Below are 12,264 nucleotides of genomic sequence, written 5' to 3' on the forward strand. Positions count from 1 at the left end.
CCTCCCCCGTTCATGCTCTGTCTCTCTCTGTCCCAAAAATAAATAAATGTTGAAAAAAAAAAAAAAAGATATAATCCTTTGCTGTTATCAGAAGTATCCAGTTCATGAGCCACATTAACTATTATTGGTGGGAAAATTTCAATGCCATTATTATAATTTAAAAGGAGTGGGATTTTTTTTGTTTCACAAGAGTTCTGCTCTCTGCCATGTATGCGCACGTTTTAATTTTGAAAACAATCTTTGCCATATACCCAAATATGGATAACCATAGTTATTGTTTCAGCAAAGAAAAGTGAATATAAACATCCCTTTCATTCTTTCTATTGGATGCCAGGAAATAAAACCAAAAGAAAAATCTGTTTCTTTTATTCATTGTTTTCTTTTTGATGATAATCATATTATCAATAAAGTGGTAATATTTTTTGCATATTATGGTTACTATATGACTATATATTGAATTAATTGAATGAATATGAACCACTGTGGTGATTTTCCTCTCTTGAAAGTGTTAGTTATTTCTACCATATGATTGTTGTTTCTTACCCTTCTCTCTCTCTCTCTTTTCCTGTACTTACACCTCCTTTATCACTAATTATGATTTTCCTGGGCTTTTCCATACCTAGTAATATTTAGTTATACTCTTGACATCATATAATCAATGATAACATTTGTGGAGAATCTGGATTTATTGCTTTCCTCTGAAGAGTGTTGAATTGTGTTCTCTTATAATTAAATTATGAACAGGTCACATTGATCCTATGGGGCTTAGCTACAGGCTTTGTCAGGGTGACTCTCTTTTAGTTTTGCCTTAGAGGACATAGCCCTCAGTTCGAACACATGATCTTTACTCCGAGTAATGACTCTTTAGGGTTTTCAGTGGAAAGCCCAAGGTGTTTATTCTAACTCCAGTCTTCCCAGAAAGCGACAGTGGCTGAAATCTCTGCTTAGCTCTTAAGCCTCCCAGCAGCTGCCTTCTGCTGGGTTCTTTGGACCATCATTTGGCAGATGCACAGCTCTGGAGCCCTCCAATGACTTGAAGGGAATTCTTATGCAGATTTGGTACCATCCTCCCAATTTGCTCTCAACCTTTCAGAACAGAACTCTGATCTTCCTGAGCCCAAAACAACTGACTTTGACCTCTATCGCTGATGGGCCATGTGACTGGAACGTACCCTCAAGAGAAAAGTCAGTTCTCTACAAAGAGCTCACCTAGTGTGCTTTCCTTCCTTCAAGGATTGTGCCCCTACCGATATTGCCTTTGGTTGCTCTCCAATGCATTCAAACTATTGCTTGTTTTTATATTTTATCTAGCATTTATAATTGTTATCAGCAGGAGAGCTAGTCTAATACAAGCTATTTTTCCATTACCAGAATTGGAACCCTTATTTCTAATGTTAAAGAGTGGAGAAGTCATACTTAATCCTACTTGATGTTATACCCCCAACCTGATTAGTTAGAAAATAGATTTTATGCTTAATGTCCTGCATCACAAATATATAGTACAATTCTGTTTTCTTAAAGCATCAATACAATGTATTGGACACAGGATGTAAGTAAGCAAGGTTATTTTAGGTTCAAATGTTTCAAGCCCTAGTGTCCTTTTATTTAAAACTGATTTGCCTTTTAAAGGAGAACTTATTCCTGATTTCGTATTTTTATTTTCAAGCGGAGAATTATACAATTTTGTTTCCACCTCTGGAAGATAGGTATAAGGAACAAGAAGCATAAAGGCACATATGTATGCCAGACTACTGTGGGCTAATGATAAAGGTAAAAAAATGTTTTTATAGTGGCAAAAAAAACCCACATAAAATTTGCCATCTTAACCATTTTTTTAAATGTATATTTATTTATTTAGAGAGAGAACAAGCAGGGGAGAGGTAGAGAGAGAAGGAGAGAGAATCCCAAGCAGGCTCCACGCTCAGTGCAGAGCCTGACTTGGGGCTCAATCTCACCACTGTGAGATCATGACCTGAGCCAAAATCAAGAGTCAGACGCTTAACTGACTGAGCCACCAGGCACCCCATCTTAACCAATTTTTACATGTGCCTTTCAGTGGCACTAAGTACCTTCAGTTTGTTGTGCAACCACACCGTCAGTATCCATCCACGGAAGTCTTCTCATCTTACAAAACTGAAACTCAGTACCTATTAATAACTCCCCATTCCTCCAGCCCCTGGCAACCACCATTCTTTCTATGTCTGTGAATTTGACTATTTATACATACTTTGCATAAGTGGAACCATACAGTATATGTCCTTCTGTGACTGGCTTATCTCACTTAGCATGTCTTCAGTGTTCATCCATTTTGCAACGTGTCAGAATTACCTTCCTTTTGAAGGCTGAGTAATATTCCATTGTAGGCGTATACCTCATTTTGTCCATTCATTGGTCAGTAGACACTAAGGTTGCTTTCATCTTTTGGTTATTGTGGAGGCTGAGAATGTAGGTGTCCAAGGAACCTTCCCAATTCTTATTTTCAATTCTTGTGAGTATATACCCAGAAGTTAAATCACTGGATCATGTGGCAATTCTATTTTTTTTTCATTTTTTAATGTTTATTTTTGAGAGAGAAAGAGAGAGAGTGCACGCATGGGGAAGGGAGAGAGAGAGAGAAAAGAGAGATGCACAGAATTTGAAGCAGGCTCCAGGCTCTGAGCTGTCATCACAGAGCGCAACGCAGGGCTAGAACCCACAAACCGTGAGATCATGACCTGAACCACAGACATTTAATGGACTGAGCCACCCAGGCGCCCCAGCAATTCTGTTTTTTGAGGAACCATTTATATTGCTTCCCACAGCGGCTGTACCATTTGCATTACCACCAACAGCACACAAGAGTTCTAGTTTCTCCACAGGTTCACCAGCATTTGTTATTTCCTGTTTTTTTGATAGTCACCATCCTAATGGGTATGGAGTGGTATCCCAGTGTTGTGGTTTATACCCCCCTGAAATGATAAATATTTGCTTAATTGCATTAAGTTGTATGCTTAAGTTGTATGTTATTAATGTGTACATGCTATTTGGGAAAATATTTTGTAATTTAGAAAATCTTACAGCTAACATTGTTTGAGTGCCTACTATGTACCACATACTGTGTAAAATGTTTAATATGTGATATTTTACTTTACCTTTGCTGTTACCATTGAGATAGATACCATTGTTTTATCCATTTTACACATGGGAAGACTGAGATATAGAATTCAGTTTTTTTCCCAGAGTCACACAGTTAAGAAATCAAAACCATGCAGTTCAACTCCAAGATTCAAATGTTTGGACCAAAAAAGAATGTTAGCAAGATTGTAAAAGAAACCTTGGTCTCTATTCATTTCACTTTTTTGAAAACAAGGTGTTTTGTTTTTTCAGAGATCTGCATCCTGCAGACTTAGTCATGCACCAGGACTCTTGATGGAGTAAGAATGTTAGCAAAGGACTTCTGCTCCTGTCTCTTCGGTAGTGAAGGACCTGATACCGGGCACAGTGGAATGCTAGCTCACTCGTCTCTTCCCTTGTCAGGAAAGTTGGTGGAAGAAGAGACACTTGGAGAATCAAGACTCTCCCATGAGTAGGTTGGGTAAGTTTTCATTTCTACTCGTCCTCTGGGAGTGACTTTTTTTTTTTTTTTTTTTTTTTTTTTTGAGGTGGAGAGGGGCAGAAGTAGAGAATCTTAAGCAGGTTCCACTCTCAGCACAAAGCCTGACACGGGGCCCAGTCTCACGACTATGAGATCATGACTGTGAGATCATGACCTGAGCTGAGATCAAGAGTCAGACGCTTAACCAACTGAGCCACCTAGATGCCCCTGGGGAGTGCCTTTTTTGAGGCAAGTCTTCAAAATGCCATGCTGTAAACGTCCTTCTCTGGGTCTAGCTTTTCATGTGAATCAGTAAGTATAATTTTGTGAGGCTGTGGCCTAACCCCTTACCCACTCAAATTCTCTGGCTCTTTTCATTCTATTTATTCACATTCTGCTTGTGTGTTTTGTTTCTTCTATACTTTTGGTCTTTTGGAGTGCTATAAAAAAACTAACCAGCTGATCCAAGATCACACAAATACTATCATTTAAGCATAACCACAGGGTGCATAGTGCTAGAAATAGTTTGGTTAGGTGTAATAGCCTGCCCTCAAAGATTTAAAACCTAGACAGTGATACAAAAGAATGAATCAAACACATTTTGGAAAACGTAGTGAATAAGCCATGAGGACTCACCAATAATGGTACCTAAGTAGGGTAGAATACCGCCTTCTTCAACCTGGGTGCAGGAGGTATGATGGGCATTAAAGTAGAACATAAAGTAGAATCCCCTGGACAAAAATCTTTTTTGACTTCGTTTAAAAAATCAGTATTTTCTGCAGCTTCCTTATCTTTGTCACCGTTACTTCCTTTATCTTTCTTCTTTATTTTTGAGAGAGAGGGAGAGGAAGAGCATGAGTGGGGGAGTGGCAGGGGCAGGGAGGGAGGGAGACACAGAATCTGAAGCAGGCTCCAGGTTTTGAGCTGTCTGTCCACACAGAGCCCAATGGAGGGCTCGAACTCATGAACTGTGAGATCGTGACCTGAGCCGAAGTCAGATGCTTAACTAACTCACACACCCAGACGCCCCACTTCCTTTATCTTAAGTACTCAAAGAATTTTAAGACTTTGTTTTGGTGGGGAGAGGGGCTTAATTTTCCTTTAATTTATCCTATCCTAATGGATACCAAGTACTATTATTTTTCCCCCCTTTGAATTGCTTCTGCTCCCCTGACACGCTTTCCAGGACTTGACTAGCCCAGGCCTAGATTATTGTGGATTTTTTTCCCGCAAACTACCTTCTCCCTGGTTCACCCTTACGTCCTATAGTCCTGCCAAATCAGATCTTTCTTGAATAATACTGTCTCATCAAAGATCCTTTTGCTCTTGCCCTTTTATAAGCTCTGATCCCCTAAAATAAATACAATCTCTGTAACTATTTTGTTACATGTAATCTCACATTCCCCTAATTATTCCACTAATTTCTCCTAATCCTGATGTCCATGCAATTAAGTGTGTCTCCTCAGTGTCCCATAGGCAATGCCTTTGTTCATCAAATCTTCCTGATACTTCAAGGGAGAACTGAACACTCCTTTATGGATGCTTCAGTCTTTATTGATCTTTTGCCTATCTGAACTGAAGCCACACAAAACTCTTAAATAGTATTTTATTCTTTGTCTTTTTTTTTAAGTTTTATTTATTTATTTTGAGAGAGAGTGTGTGAGTAGGGGAGGGGCAGAGACAATCCCAAGCAGACTCCGCCCTGACAGTGCAGAGCCCAGTGCAGGGCTCGAACTCACAAATCATGAGATCAGGACTGTGGAAACCAAGGGTTGGATGCTTAACAGACTAAGCCACCCAGGTGCCCCCATTTTAATCTTAATCCTTGCTACTCCTGTTAAGAGTCATGTATTTGTCAATTATACCTCAATAAAGAAAAAATAATTTTTTTTAACAAAGTACTTTATGTTACTTCTGAATATTTACCAGTACTGGGCAGTTATAGATGCCCCTCAATAAATGCACATTCGCTGATTTTGATTGTCAAATCTATTAGTGTAAATTGGGCCCTTTAGGGTGCTTGGTAAGCTATTCATGTATTAAAAACCTTTATAATATCCCAGGCATTTTTCTAGGTGCTGAGAAGAACAGTTATCAGAAAAGGAAACACAAAGAATGGGAATGGCTTTTCATCCTGGTTGCGGGAAGAATAAACACATTTCATAGAGCCAAGCTGCAAGGGGATTGTTCCGAGACTGGAAATCTATTCAGGTACAATGAAGACATATTGTTGGTTTCTTCCTAAGAAACAGGTGTCTGTTACACTAAGCTTTTACCCTCACTCCTGTCTTTGATTAATCCCTTGCTGGACTTCAGAGACCCCTACTTATTTGTGATTTCTGCATACTCATCACTTCTCTCGTCTCATAGCTTCTGTATACTGATTTGAGTATATAGCTTTTGCTCTTTTTTGCCTTCTCACAGAAATACCCCAAAGAGAACGTGATGAGTTCAAGTTGGTTGTTACTTTCCCTACTGGTCACAGTGCTTAGTCAAGGACCCTCTTACATATTGCTGGCAAACCTACATGGGCAACTCTTGGGACTGGTATCGCCTTTGATCCAGCAGTGATCAAGACTACTTGATAAGATATTAAGATCACTAAGTTCTCCCCTCTAAGGCCCGAGAAACGGGAGACACTTTGCAAAACTCAAAACAAAAATCTGTAATTAAAAGACACCTCATTTCACATTAATGAAATCTATATCCACCATCTAGAAGAAAGTGCGTAGAGCATAGTAAGTGTACAATATGGTTGAAATCAACTCATTTACATCTGGAAACACTGCACACATTTTCATCTCAATGCTACACGTGACACTGACTTAATCCTACATCAGTTTTATAATCTTATCTGAAAAAATGTTTTGCATAAATTATATATCTATATAAATTAAGGAAGGCCTCAAATATTCTGCCATACTGTTAATTCATTGGTTCACATCAGACCATACTGCATGGCAACTACTCAGTGTTAGGTCAAATAGTTAATGTTATTAACAAAGCTCCTTAAATTTTATGGAACTATTTACAGAAAAAACAGAACTTGCTTTTATTTTGGAGTTGTGGAGTACCCTGAACTGAATTTATTTAATTATTTCCCCTCCTCTATAAAATTGGTCATTTGACGTTGTTTACTTTGATATTATATCCATACCCTATTTTTCCCACAATGAAAATTGTTATGACCTCATTGATTGCCCATGAAACAAAGCCTTTTCTACGATTCTTTAACCTTGCATGCAGTGTTTTGATCACCTCTATAAAATTTTCCTGTTATATAATCATGGCATTGTAAAAACTGGGCAATGAGTGTAATTTCAATCATAGGCAGGAATTTTATCCTGCTTGCAAAAAAACGTGAACGTTGAAAAAGTGCAATTCACAAATTATTTTTCAGTTCCAGTGTGTCTGTCTCCCTTTCAGTTGGGTAAATTGTCATTCGCTTTAAAGTCTTTCTTGAAAGTCATGTCAGCTTGGCTACAGTCTGTCCTATTCATTAAAGCTACATTACTGCCCCTTTCAACATTCTTCTTGACATTATGAATATTAATGAAATCATTTCCCTCTCCATCAACAACTTGCTTCACTTTCTTATTCTTTGAGTAAGCTATTGTTAAAGGAGAATTAGATCACAGAATCAAGGACTCAGAGAGCTTCCTATTTTTGACAAAAACATGAGTGCAATAATGCATTAATACATTAGTACACAGACCTACCAGGCGTTGTTGATACACACATTCTCAGAAGCTTGCATCACTCAGGAACATTTGGGGAGATAGTATCAGTGAACTGGAGCTAAAATATATTAAAGCATAGATGAACATAAGCTCGATTACTTCCCAATATAGGACGACAGGTTTAAGCTGAGAATATTTGGAGGGCTTTAACTTGTGTGCATGGAAACAGACTTGGGTCTGTGTTGCCTTTTTGATTAGGGGATAGAGCATCAGATATTTGCCAACAAAGTATCTTCTACAACATTCCTAAAACTTGACCAAATTCTGTTACTAACAGGACACGGATTAAACTCTGTCACTGCTGTTGATTACATCTGATGAACATGGATTTCTTGAATCCCTGAAGCAGAGACAAGTCTTTGCCTACTTCAAGGTAACCTAAAATATAAAAGGGTTTTTAATGGGTGTCGTGGTTTAGTCATTTTCCTGTTTTAAGAATACAAAAAGTTAGGATGAAGAGCTTGTTAGCATCAGATTCTTAATTTTTTCCAGCCAGATTGGAGAAAATTAAGCTTTTTGAATGACAAATTTAAATCGAGCATTGCATTAAAGCATAGGTGGTTGTTTTGATAAGAGTGTCCCTGAGTAATGAATGGCTTTTATAACGAATAGAGGCAAACACATAACAACACATCTATACACAATACCTTCATTTTTTAAAAGGTATGGTTGAAGCTACTCGTTTTAATTCTCCAATTGTTTCGATGGCCAGATTTTCAACATGTCCTCACCAAGACAGCTAGCACAAATGCTGATTCAGAAAGCTTTTTAAGTTTGGCCAGTGGCCACTTGAGTAGTAGGGCTAAACTTCTGACTCCTTTTTAGACTTTCTCACATTTTGTGCACGTGCTCCCATATGCTTCCACTCCAGCTTCTGAGGCTTCCCAGTGAGTGGTACCACTTTTCTTTATGTCTGCTTGAGGCTAAGAAATGAGTCCTTGATTTCAAAAGTGCTTAAATAGGTTGCTGCTGAACTGATTTTTACCTTTTAAGTATAAGTGCCCTTCTGATAGACTGAAACATTACTCAGACTTACCAAATAACACAACTCCTAGACATAACAATATTTTATGTGCTCAGAAGTCTCAAATCATTAGCTACATTGTACCTTGAACTTAGTGGTCATGATCGTGAATAACAGTTTATGTTCTCTGAGGTCCTGTTGCTCATTATGCACACTGGGAATTAAAATATGTCCCACAGAAATTTTTATTGGAAAAGAAAGAGTTGAGAAGAGACCAATGCTCTGTAAATATATATGGATCATCATTATTTTTCACTGAATCTCAAGAAACACTGAATTCTGAATGTGGTTTGGTTTGTGATATTAGTATCTTTGATTCAACAGAAAGCTACCTAAAAGAATAGTTTTAGGTAGTTTTTATACTAACTAGGCTAAATCTCCTTGACCTTCTGAGGGCTTGGTCCTGCAGTAAGACCCAAAGGCCTTATTACACTTCAGTAATAAAAAGCATGCACGATTCATTAAGGATAGAGACCAGGCTTTATGTTATATTTATTTATTTTCCAGCTTGTACAAACTGGATGTAGAAGCATAAACATAGTACATTTCTACCATCTTCAACAAAAATATAACCAATATGTACAATTATTGTATTAAAAATACAAAAGGGATACAGACTCCACCAATGTCTTTCTAAAAGACATACAGGTACAAGTAGTATCAAAAGTATGAGGAAATCACCAGTTAATTGTACATTCTGCACTTGACATCACAGAGCGAACTGAGATTAGCAGTCCTATGTTCTACAATTACTTAATGCTTAGATAACGTTTGTGCGACTTGTGGTAGAGCTAGGTTTCTGTCTGTCTATCTGCACATGAGGTCCACAGCCTATATAAGAAAACTGGCAAATAATGCCTATTACATGGAAAATTACAAATGCATAATTGACAATGTAATATATAAGCAAGTAGACAAATGCCATGATACAGAAGAGATTTATTAAATAAAGCACTGACATCGTTTTGATGCAGTGAAAAAACACTGCAATTTGACTTTTAAAATTTGAAGCTATTTACGTTTATCTACTGATCAATATGATCAGCTGAATTTAATGGAAAAAAAATCCAAGACCAGCAGTTCCTCACATTTGAGTACTACTCGGATTGGCAGCCTTCACTTTTCCGGAGTCTGTGCAAAAACAACACAAAAATAGAGTGGAGGGGTCATTTCAGTCACTATAGGGTTAATAGCAGCTGTGAGCAGGTGGTTGCTACACGTAGGCCTTCTCTATCTGCAGCGTCCATAAAGCCACTTCCAGGTTAGTCTTTGGTGACTAACCCACCTCGCAAAGGCTGGCATGTCTAATCAGGTTTTTGATCTTTTGTTCCTCTATCACGTTAAAGGCTTGTTTATTCCCTAATGCCAGTTCGGTACAGGGAGGCTGTCTCCAAAGAGCAGTATTAACAGCTGGCGTTAGCTCCAATATCCCAAGCTGCTTTCACTGCAATGCTATCCAGTTACAAACGTTTCTCTTTAAAAACGAAAAAAAAAAAAAAAAATCCCTAAAACTAATTTAACAAAAATCAAAGAAACATAACTTAAAAAAACGGGGTTTGCCATCCGTCTCGATGGAGCAGGACACGCCCTCAAACGACACTGTCCTGCACTCCATAAGGCTCAGACACAGGACACAAGAGTCCTTTTTCCCTCCCCTGGCCATGTGCAAACAGTTTTACAGAAGAACCCCACCCACTGGGGAAGGAGTGGATGAGGTGTCTTGGTATCTAAGTAATTGGCTAACATCTTCTACTTCCAGGATAGGGCACTTCACGGGTGAGGCCAGAAGGACATGGGAAGACAGGGTCGCAAGCCAGGTCTTCCCTCTTCTTGGTGTGACCACACCCTGTCCGGCATATTTGGTTTTTTAGAAACCCAGGCTGGCAACCCTACTTAAAGGTTCAAAATAATACTGTGATCATCAAATGGATAGAACATTTACTCTCTGAACACAATCTTTAAATTCATTAAAAAAAAAAAAAAAAGACATTGTAAACAAGTGGACAAAGCACTGTACTCAAGAGGATTTCATTGTTTTTCTTTGTCTTCTTTGATGGGTTAAAGGCCCCAAGTAGTTCAATGGCTAGCTTTTCTCATTATCCCAATGAGACCAAGTGCTAGGACTGGATTGAAATCTAAAAGGAAGATTTAAAAAAATCCTTCCAGGCATTGAGAAGTGCAGCCAGAGTGAATCATCTTGTTGTGATGATCTTGGAATTGGGAATGATACTGTGTGATGTGGCAGGCAGCAACAGTGGGAGCTCGAAGATTGCTGCACTGTGCATTTCAAGCAACAAAGTCTGAAAAGTGCCAGGGCAATTTCTTCACAGTATTTCACATGCAAAGGGGAAAGGAAGAAGGGGAGAAGAAGCCCCATGCTGCTTTTAAGGCAGGGAAGGAGGCAAACTGGTCCACCATCCTCAGAATGCGAGTTCCACGGCTCCACTGCTAGGGACGTCTTCTTGTGCTCTCCTTTTAGGTGGCTAACTCTGGATCCAGAAAAGCCTGTGCCTCAAACAGCAGATACTTGTTCATCTTCTGCAAACACAATGAGGAAAAAAAAGAAAGAAAGGAAAAAAAAAAAAGTGAGCAGGCAAGTCATTTCTTTGCTAGAGAGAATACATTCACTGATAGGTTAAATAAAAATACCATAGCTATGTTTTTAGTATAGCTCACTTAAAATCTTTTCCCTTTTTTTCTAAGTAATGATTAATATTAAAGTTTTAAAAAAAAGTACATCTGATGCATATCTTTAAATATACACAGTAGAAGATATAAATATCGTATGCTTACTGATTGCAAAGTTAATAAATTAATTGAAAATTATGAAGCAGCATGGGACTTTAAATAATATATACGCACACATAAATCTAGAAGGATATGTAACAAAATGTTAATAATGGCTATCTGCAAGAGGTAGGACTAGAAGTGATTTTCATTTTTTGTCTTTTACTTTTTTTCCATTATGATTATTTGCATAAGAAAACATGTTAAACAAGGGCAGAGGGTGATCTCCGTCACCCTCATTCCAGCATGGCCAGGTAGATTTATAGAAAGGCGGCAAAGAAGCTATAAGGTATGCTTCTTTATCAGACTTTCATTCGGATCTCGTTAAAAGTCCAAATACATTTCCACAGAGAAACTTTGAGAATCAGTAAGAAATCTAGTCATGTAACACACTTTATTGCAAGTGTCCCCTCGGCAATCTTTGGTATTTCTAAACACGTTCAGGAACGAACAAACTCTGAACACAAAATGTTCCTTATGTGGGATATGGCTAAAGACGCAGCTGACCAAGGTGTTAAGAAAACAAATGCCCTCAAAAGCTCACAGGCAGAATAAGTGAACACACTAATGCTATGGTTTTAAGAATGCGTATATATACCATCCTCCTCGGTGGAAAACCCTTGAGACTGATAGGGGGCGAGGCGCGGGTCACACTCATTGGGCTTATGCCACTGCGGTTTGTTCACTGGCCTGCCGCTCGCTGGAGGCCCGTGTGGCTGCTGTGCAGGCGAAGGCCCAGCTGTGTCGGTGGGTCGGGCGACCATCCGAGATCTCTGAAGTGCCACGTTGTAGTCCGGAGGTTTCCTGGCAGGATGGGAATGTCCTTCTGGAAAGTCAGTGATGGGGATTCCAATGTAGCCTGGAGGGGTGGGCGGGGGCTCTCGATACCTGCCCTCCTTCCGCACTGTAGTGAAGACAATGTACCCGTCATTGCAAATTTTGTGGACGATTATTTCATGCCACAAATGTTTACGATAAATTATAAAACTGGGGCGCCTGGGTGGCTCAGTCGGTTAAGCGTCCGACTTCGGCTCAGGTCATGATCTCACGGTCCGTGAGTTCGAGCCCTGCGTCGGGCTCTGTGCTGACAGCTCAGAGCCTGGAGCCTGCTTCGGATTCTGTGTCTCCCTCTCTCTCTG

At 39.0% G+C, this 12,264-nt stretch overlaps 1 protein-coding gene across 20 annotated transcripts in view; it reads right to left on the reverse strand.

Annotated features, from left to right (window-relative positions):
* Positions 1-8,818: 8,818 nt before the first annotated feature.
* The window catches only part of RAPGEF2 (Rap guanine nucleotide exchange factor 2), a 249,211-nt gene continuing 245,765 nt past the window's right edge, over positions 8,819-12,264 (reverse strand). For all 20 annotated transcript variants that reach the window (XM_086703964.1, XM_025922425.2, XM_086703960.1 and 17 more), the window contains 2 exons: positions 11,724-12,029; positions 8,819-10,876 (listed from right to left, as the gene is read on the reverse strand). In XM_086703964.1, the coding sequence (XP_086560090.1) occupies positions 10,851-10,876; positions 11,724-12,029 (332 nt within the window). In that variant the 3' untranslated portion in view covers positions 8,819-10,850. The remainder of the gene's footprint in view (positions 10,877-11,723; positions 12,030-12,264) is intronic.

This window comes from Puma concolor, chromosome B1, assembly GCF_028749965.1.
Source record: "Puma concolor isolate L17-30 chromosome B1, mPumCon1.1.hap2, whole genome shotgun sequence".
In the NCBI taxonomy this organism is placed as follows: Eukaryota; Metazoa; Chordata; class Mammalia; order Carnivora; family Felidae; genus Puma; species Puma concolor.